The following is a 9,501-nucleotide window of genomic DNA, read 5'->3' on the forward strand; positions in this document are numbered from 1 at the left end:
TTAGTTTTTAAAACGTTTTTTCATAAATATTTTTTGCGAAATATTTAAATAATTTTTTTTAATTATTATTTTATTCTTTTATTTTATGTCGAGATTTTTTTACAGTTTAAAATACAGTATTTGCGCAAATAAGATACATTGAAATGACGTCATATTAAAATGTGCAAATATTCAAGCTCAAAAAATAAATAAAAATAAAAAAAAATAATACTGAAAACGGAAAAAAATAACAAATTTTTTTTAATTACTGTATTTTTAAATTAAGTGTAAAACAATAACTAATTTTTAAACACATTTTTATGTGCAAATTTATTTATAACGTAATACTAACAGAAAAAATGCAAATTTTGTACTTAAAAAGTAAATTTTGCCAGTGCAAATTATTTATTGTTTTAACCTACTATTGCACCGCCACTGCGCGGCCGAATTATCGCCTCAGTACTCCCCATACACCGAACGTTAGATGGCGTAGCAGGGCAAGAGCGCGGTTTTTTATCTAGTACGAATAACGACTTAAAAAAATTCTTGTTTCCACTTTCGAAGATAGCGATTTGCGGGTTTGACTTTGAGATTGGGGGTTTCGATTGTTTGGTGACGTCATTGTGTGTCGTTATGACGTCATTGTCGGTGCTTCCTCGCTCTTCGAAGTTATTATTGGCGTCAAGATCTAAAAATGATTTAAAATTAAAATAAAGGAATTTTTTTAAATAAAAATATTTTCACAAACCTGTTTTAATTTCGTTGTCAGAATTTTCCTTGTCTTCTCTTAATTCCTCATCCAACGACATCGTCTCGACACTTGTTGGCGCCAGAGGGCTTGTGGTCACGGAAGCGTCCGCTAAAAGAAGTTTTTTTCCTATTATGACGTCATCGTCGGAGTCGTCGTGTTTGTAGTTTTCGACGTCAGCTTTAACAAGCGAGGTCGTTGTCGACGCGGTTTTACGATTCGTGACGTCATCGTCCGTAGTCGTCACGTTATCGCCCATCGTGACGTCATAATCTTCGGAGATGACGATGAGTTGGTCGTCGTCCTGGTAGGCTTCAAGTTTTTGGTGTTGTGGGGTAAGCTTAAATCGACCAAAATAACCCCCAGACTTGTTGGGGGTCAATTCAGGGTCTTTGCCAATGTTACTGGGAGTTGTCACGTGCTTATACATTTGCTTAAAACGCCACTTGGGGGGCATCACGGGGCTAGAGGGGAGGGAATGTGGGGCTGCGTCCCGCGCGATCGATCTAAAGGGTGAACCGGGGACTTCCCGAGGTACGTGGACCTGGGACGAGATTCTTCGCTTTGCGGGCGACGCCATGTCGCCATGGTAACGCTCGTATCGCGTGTCCATGACGTCATCGTGGTCCCTAGTTGATGACGTCACAATGCCGTGCCGCTTACGCGACGGGCTCGGGGGTACGGGGCTCGTGGAATCTGACAACTTTAACCCGCGTAGGGGTGACGAGAGCGAACACGCCGAGCCACGTAGCGATGACGTCATGACTGGTGACGTATGACTGTAGCATAGCAATGTGGGGATATCAAGTAAGGTGTTAGTGCTGTTGCTGCGCCCAGACGAAAAACCTAAAAAAACATTTTTTTTTTAAATCCATGTTTTGGGTAACAACTTTTTTGTTTTTATTTGGATAACAACTTTTTTTTAGGGGTAACAACTTTTTTGTTTTTATTTGGGTAACATGTTTTTGTTTTCATTTTGAGTAACAACTTTTCTAGTTTTAATTTGGATAACAACTTTTTTTGTTTTTATTAGGGTAACAACTTTTCTAGTTTTAATTTAGGTAACAACTTTTCTAGTTTTAATTTGGGTAACAACTTTTTTGTTTTTATTTGGGTAACAACTTTTTTGTTATTATCAGGGTAACAACTTTTCTAGTTTTAATTTGGGTAACAACTTTTTTGTTTTTATTTGGGTAACAACTTTTTTGTTATTATCAGGGTAACAAATTTTTTTGTTATTATTAGGGTAACAATTTTTTTGTTTTTATTTGGGTAACAACTTTTTTTGTTTTTATTTGGGTAACAACTTTTTTGTTTTTATTTGGGTAACAAATTTTTTGTTTTTATTTGGGTAACAACTTTTTTGTTTTTATTTGGGTAACAATTTTTTTGTTTTTATTTGGGTAACAACTTTTTTTGTTTTTATTTGGGTAACAACTTTTTTGTTTTTATTTGGGTAACAAATTTTTTGTTTTTATTTGGGTAACAACTTTTTTGTTTTTATTTGGGTAACAACTTTTTTCGTTTTTATTTGGGTAACAACTTTTTTCGTTTTTATTTGGGTAACAACTTTTTTGTTTTTATTTGGGTAACAACTTTTTTCGTTTTTATTTGGGTAACAACTTTTTTGTTTTTATTTGGGTAACAAATTTTTTTGTTTTTATTTGGGTAACAAATTTTTTCGTTTTTATTTGGGTAACAACTTTTTTTGTTTTTATTAGGGTAACATCTTTTTTTGTTTTTATTTGGGTAACAAATTTTTTCGTTTTTATTTGGGTAACAACCTTTTTTGTTTTTATTTGGGTAACAACTTTTGTTGAACTCACCTTGATCTTTGTTTTGTTTTTTTCTTAAATCCATTGGTTCGGTCTGAACTTCGCTCAAAGTTCGATTCCGTTGAAGTCTCAGGTCGTCCACGCTTCCACCTACTAGAAAAAAAGTTTTTGAAATCAGGGTTTCCAAATAATAAAAATAGGGTTTCCAAACAATAATTTCAATCCCCAAAAATTAACTTTTAAAAATTAACATTTTTTATATTTATTTATTTATTAAAAGACAAAACATTTTTTGATTGTTATTTAATTTTCATTTATACCTTTATTAGAGTAATATCTTGGTATTGAAATTGGTTCTGAACGATAATTTGGAATATAATTTCTGTGGGGTCGTTTTAATTCAATATATCCTTTCTTGAGGGGTTCTCTATCGTGATGTTGTGCTCTATTGTAACGTGATCGTTCTGTATAATAAAGAGATTGGGGTTAATTATGGTTCGAAATGTTAGGTATTTATTTTTATTCTTACTAATCTTTATTTCGAAATAAAATAACTTTTGTTTGTGTGTATATTTTTGAATTGTTGCTGTTGTTTTTGTAAATATTGTTGTTGTAAATTTTTGTTGTTGTTTCTTTTGTTATGGTTAGTTTTTTTGCTGAATTTCTTTTTTTTTCGTTGTAGTTTTCATTCTTTTTTGTGTTTTGTGATTGTTAAAATTTGTCATTGTTAATATTGGTGTTGTTTTTTTTGCAAAAGTTCAATTGGTAAAATTAGTTTTTTGCTGTTATTTTTTGTTTTAGTCGTTTGGGTTTTTCGGGGTGTTACATTCTGTTTTTGATAAAAAATATACATTTTGCTTTTACCGGGAATTAAACCAACGACCTTACCGTAAATAGATTGTCGTGATCTTTGTAATTCAGATGGTGTTGGTTTTCTTAATTCGACCATCCTAGTACCATTTGAATCAACCATATGATGGTTGGTACGTGGGTAGGCACTCAATGGTTGCATATGGTCCGAATATTTTCGACCATCTAAAACAAAGATGGGTTGTTAATGGTTAATATGGTGTTTTATAAATAAACCACCCATAACTATAGAATGTGGTTCTTTCGTGGAGTTTGGGTTTTAAATTAACCATATATCTTAAAATGGTTGTTTTTAATTGTCAATTGGTTAATGTGGTTCTAAGCTTGGTTGATGTGGTGTTTATTGTAATTTAGTCTTTAGAGAAACCATTTTATATAAAACTGGTTTATTTGAAAAAAAAAATGGTTTTGTTTAGTTTAATTTTGCTATAAAGTATTTACCCTTTCTATTATCCCATTGTCCTAACGACATACTTCGTTCGTTCTTATGCTTTCGTGACGTCACATCCTCCTGTATGAATGCCTGCAATAAAATAAACGTGTTAGTCAAGTTATGCAAATTCGTTAATATAAAACACTTTGGGAATTTTACAACAAATATTATATTTTGAGATGACTAGTTTGTTTTAGAATTAACCATAAAATAAAGATGTCTATCTTAGGGGTTTATTTGGTGCTTTTTAGATAACTCTAATTCATTATTTTGATATCCCAAACCTAGCCTCAAGTTGTACAAGTTTAAATTTTTTCAAACTTAGTATATACCTTAACTTAAGTTTTAAGTTTAGGATTTTATATTAATTTCAATATTGCATAATTGTTAACCCGTCCTTGGTTTTTAGAACTGGCAAGAGTCTACACTTCTTTTGCATTTTTAAGAGCCACACAACATGCCAGCAGTGGGATTTGAACTCCAAACATCAGGTATTATAAATAATTATTGATTTTGCCAAATTTTTTTGCATTCAATTTCAAAGTTTTTTTTAATCACAATTAAGAGTTAGAATTTTGTAACTTCCGGTAAAGACGCAGCAGCGTGCCTCGTCACAATCATTATGACGTCACTATCGAGTTCCGGTCGGCTAAAATTAGAACGCGCGCAGTCATGCGCATTGTGACGTAACATAGACAGAGTCTCAATGCGAGGTTTAAAGATAGTTTAATGACAGAATCCCCGGAATTGGAATTTTTTTGCCAATTTTAGGAAATATTTTTTAAATTTATTGGATTTAATCTAAAGTAGTGCAAGCAGGGGTCAAATAGGTTTTATTTTCTTTTTTTCACATTTTTTGGCCTTTTTTATATTTATTTTTTATATCTCGATGTGGGAAGGTCGACTTTTTGGTCTAAACATAGAGTAACACCAGTTACCCAGATCCAGTCTCGAGTTGCTTTTGGCAGTTTGGAATATTATATAGATTGAAATTGCCCGGTAATTATGCTGCTGATCAAGTGCTGGCTCAGCAGAAGTTTATACCGTTTATAGCGCCTTACTCAAGGGCGCTACAGCATGAGATAAGTGGGGATTGAACCCACAACCTCATGGTGGTGTAGCAAGTGTTCTTACCACTACACCATGTTGGCTTTTAAGACATTACAATTGCATAGTTATGTTGAATTGCCAGATATACTATTATGTACTTGAATTTTGGGGTGTTTTTTAAATTAAATTGTAATTAGTTTTTACCTTTATTTCTCCCGGATTAAATGTAAAAATTCCGGATTCGGATTTTATTTGATGTCTATGTTGGTCGTTGTACGAATTCGGAAACCCTGAAAAAAATAATAAATTAGAATAAAAAATTATTTTTAATATTAAATTTATGTGCCCAAAATTAAAAAAAAATAATTTTTTTAAAAATTAGTAATTTCTAAAAATAACGAGATCCAAATTTTGGCCCAAAATTTCCATTTAAAGTTAAAAAAATTCTTTTCGGTTTCGATCACAAACAGCACGAATTAATTTTAACGTGACTTGAAATTTAATTAAGGCCTGAATTTCCGAATTTAGTAAATTAGACGTAGTAAAAAGTACCTGTTGTCATGGTATGATTGGAAAAAGGGGAATTTCGATTTTCCCTTGGCGGGAAATGAAAAGTTTTGGGCGGGGTAGCGTTCAGACCTAAACAAAAATTTAATTAAAAAATCATGATTTTTTAAAAAATTATTTTTCTTTTAATTTTAATAATATAATACTTCTGTGAAATTTTTTTTATTAAAATATATGTTGTGATGACAGCGTGGTGTAATGGTCAAAACACTTGGGTTTACTACATGGGATCCTGAGTTCGATCCCCACTGCTCTCATGCTGTAGCGTCCTTAAGTAAGGCACTATAAACTTTAAAAACTCCTGCTGGGCCAGCACCTAAACAGCCTAATTGTCGGGCAATTATAACCAATAATATCCCAAACTGCCTAATATTTATAATTGACAAACTCAATTAATAATTTTTTTAATTTTTTGTTTGTCTACATTTTTTGAATCACTTGTTTTATTCTTCAATTTTTTTTTTTAAATAATTTGCGGCTTTCTAAATTTGATTTTCGGCAAATCGAGGATAAATTTAAAAAAATTCACCTTCGTAACTTGCATGTCTCGCTGGTGAGTGTGAACGATACGGGCTCTGACGTAACGGAATATGCGACGACGTTGACAATGTCCGTCTATGATGTAGGTCTAGCGCCATTCGGATTTTCTCCTTGGGTGAAAGTAAATCGATGGGGTAAAACGGGAATTTCCCCAAATTTTCTGTGACGTAACGACTACGTGACAAATCGGGGCTGGTGGGCCAGGGTCGAAACGCAGACCCCACGTGTTCAGTCTTGACGTCATTTCTGACGCGGTTAAAGTCCGGGGTCGTGTGGTGGGTGCGCGGTGACGTCATCACGTCGGAATGTTTAAACTCTTGACTTTTTCGGGGGAGTTGGAATTCGCCGAACATCCCGCCACGCGATGTCGCAGTTTTCGGGTTCTGTTTTCGATTTAAAATCGGGCTGTCCAAGAGTGACGTCATATCCGTAGGGTCTTCTGTAAAATAATGACGTCATTAGATCACGTGACTTTAAAATGGGTTAAATGATTTAAAAAGGGTTTAAAGTCGTTTAAAATGGTTTAAAAAAGGTTTAAAATGGTTAATTTAATTTTTTAGTTTAGGTTGCAAAATGGTTAAAATTTTTTTTTTAGATTAGAGATTTAAAGATATTTCTTGTTTGTTTACGTAAAAAATAAAGATATTTTGGTATTAATTTAACATTCAAAATTACCTTTCAACAATTTCTTTCCCTCCTTTTGCTTGAGCCTAGTTTCTAATGTTGTAGCGTTAAATATATAAGTATATCTTTTACCCTTTGATTTATAAAGTATTTGTTTGTCGTAGTAATATCTGTAAGAAAAGAAATAAATTGGGTTTGTTAGATTTTCGTTGGTTTGAAAAACTAATTTGTTAAATGGATAACCCATATTATTTTTAAAGTCTTAAGTTGTACAAGTTTAAGTGAATTTAAATTTTAAAATTAATTGGTAGCTTGGCGTATTGGTTGAGGGATTGGGGGTTTGATTCCCACCGCCCACATGCCGTAAAGTTCCTAAGAAAGATGTCTTAAACCTAGTTTTTTTTCGATGCCACAAAAAATTAATCAGCAGCTTAATCATCGAGCAATTATATTTAATAATATCCCAAACTGTCAAAGTCAACTTGAGACTGGGTTGGGGTAACTAATGTTACTTTATGTTTAAGTCATGAAGTTGACCTCCTACATAGAGGATAAATAAATACATTATTAAAAACACTTTAAACCCAGTTTTAGCTTTGTTAAAATTAGTATTGTTTAGTTTTGTTTTATTGGGTAATATTTGTACTGGTTTTGGTAAATTTTTAAAATTAAGTTTTTACGTCAATTTATTACGTAATTTAGACACGTTAATAATTATTTATTGTTTCCAATTGAACTAATTATATATAACCTTTAAAAATGTATGTCTAGGTTTTTATCATTAAACCTTATATGGTGGAATTTCTAATATGTAAATATTAACCTTTTTTTCATTTCCGCATGTTATGAATATGTGGTTAAAAATGTTTCAAAACGTTTTGTTATTCCCAAAAAAAATTGGATTTTTTTAACAGAATCTTTTGCTTGGCGCATTTTAAATTGTTAATTTAACAAAATTTTCTTTTTTAAAAAAGGAAAAAGGACAGTGCATTAAATATTTTTTTAATTTATTTATAGTTTTTTTTTGTTGTTGACGTTGTTTTTTCAGTTTTTAAAAAAGTATACGAACCGAAAGGTAGCAGGTTCGAGCCGCACTAATGCCACAATATTCGCTTTTAAGCAAGGCGTTTACCAATGGGTCAAACACACTACAACAGCACACCCTTTCCCTCAAAAAATTAAAAACCTATCCTATTAAGGTAATGCAGAAAAAATAACTTGCTTACCTCAAGGCTCTACTTAACTTCTCATAATTCATGTCGGGTTTTCTTTTCCGTTCACCCCATAACCTTGCTACTTCGCCTGGCGCCTTAAAAATACAAAAATTTAATAAATATGCTAAAAAAAGGTTAATCGAGGATAAATATAATATTTAATTAAAAGTATTTGCCGTATTATCCATTTTAAAGTGCCTACCTTGATAACGAATTCTCCGTTTCTTCCCTCCCAGCTGATGATCTCGCAATATTCGTCGTTCTGCAACAATTCGAGGATAAAGTGCCATAAATGAACTTGCCGGTTACCACCGAAAACTTCGCCGAGCCAAGGAGGCGACGTACTCGACTCGCTGTCGGACGACATATCTGAAAACGAAATTATGACGTCATTTAAGGTGAGTTTTTTACATTTTTGGTAGGTTAAGATAAGTTAAACGTTAAGTTTAAGTGTGACGTTATATAACTTTGTTTGTGACGTTATGGCTTATGTAGCATCAATAGTGATGCACGCTCCCTTTGGTGAGGTCATTTAGGCTGTAATTACATCACTATGTGCGTTAGGCCTTGATCCGTATTAATTTAATTAAAAAGTAAATTAAATTATTTTAATTAAAAAATTAATTCAAAATAAGAAACTAATATTTATCTAGCTTTTAAATATTTAAGTTGTTGTCTTAATATGATGGTAATGCTGTTTAATTTTTCCTGGATATGACTATAATAGTAAACTGAGTTTAAAACAGGAAATTATAAGAATTACTGCGAATTAACATAAACGGTTTTAAGAAATGAGTTATACAAAATTAAGAATTCTATAAATCATTTTAAATAATATCCTCAACATGGAATTTAAGTATTTATTTCTAACAATTAGTTTTTTTTTTAAATAAAGGGTAATATTTAAAAAAGGTAAGCTAATTTAAACTTTTGGCATAAAATCTTTCTATTTGTGGTAAAAATATAATAATAATAATAAACTACTAACTTTTTGTCATAGTTGGTAATATATTTTTAAATTCAATTTATTTCAAAAATATCCTTTTTGATTTTAAATCAATCTTTAATTATTCTGCTGCATTCTAAATTAAATGTTATATTCTAGAATACTTTCTTAGTATATCTATTCATATTATCACAACGTTTGTTACCTCACGATGACGTCATAACCCACGCCTACACTTACCTAGGTTACTAGTAGTCAATTCGGCACATGACATCATAGCCTTGATGTCCAGTAGTTGAATTTTTTGCACAAAAATGGTTGCCTGTAGCCTAAACCAGTAACTGGTAAATATACCCGTGCAGTCGTAGGCTAAATAAATCAGTAATTGACAACTCTACGCGTTGTAACAACGTAGATATTAGAGGAAGTAGCCCGTGACGTCATACGCTAACACTCCGGAAATCCGAGAGAGCGCGCGAGAGAAAAAAGAGAATAGAAAAACGAGAGAGCAGGAGAGAGAGAGAATTGTCTTCTGCTTTGTTTTGCAGCGGCATTTACATACATAGTAAAAAGTTTTTCAATTTAATTGGCTAATTAAACACGATTCTAACGCCGATTTTTAGTACTTTTAATAGTTTTTAATGCAGATTGTAATAATATAACTTAAATTAGGGTATATATCGTGAAATTAGGGCTAAAAATCGCTTAAAAACCCGCGTTTAAAATGTTCAAATTATCTTAATAACATCCTGGAT

The 9,501-nt window shown here is 32.1% G+C and overlaps 1 protein-coding gene across 1 annotated transcript; it reads right to left on the reverse strand.

Annotated features, from left to right (window-relative positions):
* Nucleotides 1-153: 153 nt before the first annotated feature.
* LOC145753536 (uncharacterized) lies at nt 154-9,310 on the reverse strand. The gene is made up of 14 exons (XM_082569941.1): nt 9,199-9,310; nt 8,987-9,115; nt 8,003-8,169; nt 7,813-7,895; nt 6,638-6,756; nt 5,952-6,401; nt 5,408-5,494; nt 5,060-5,145; nt 3,814-3,895; nt 3,391-3,537; nt 2,823-2,966; nt 2,554-2,655; nt 728-1,573; nt 154-667 (listed from the first exon to the last, which is right to left on the reverse strand). Exons 1-14 carry the CDS (start codon nt 9,308-9,310, stop codon nt 393-395), a joined length of 2,829 nt encoding a protein of 942 aa, XP_082426067.1. The 3' UTR covers nt 154-392.
* Between the last annotated feature and the right edge of the window lie 191 nt (nt 9,311-9,501).

Source organism: Corella eumyota, chromosome 5 (assembly GCF_963082875.1).
Source record: "Corella eumyota chromosome 5, kaCorEumy4.1, whole genome shotgun sequence".
Lineage (NCBI taxonomy): Eukaryota > Metazoa > Chordata > Ascidiacea > Phlebobranchia > Corellidae > Corella > Corella eumyota.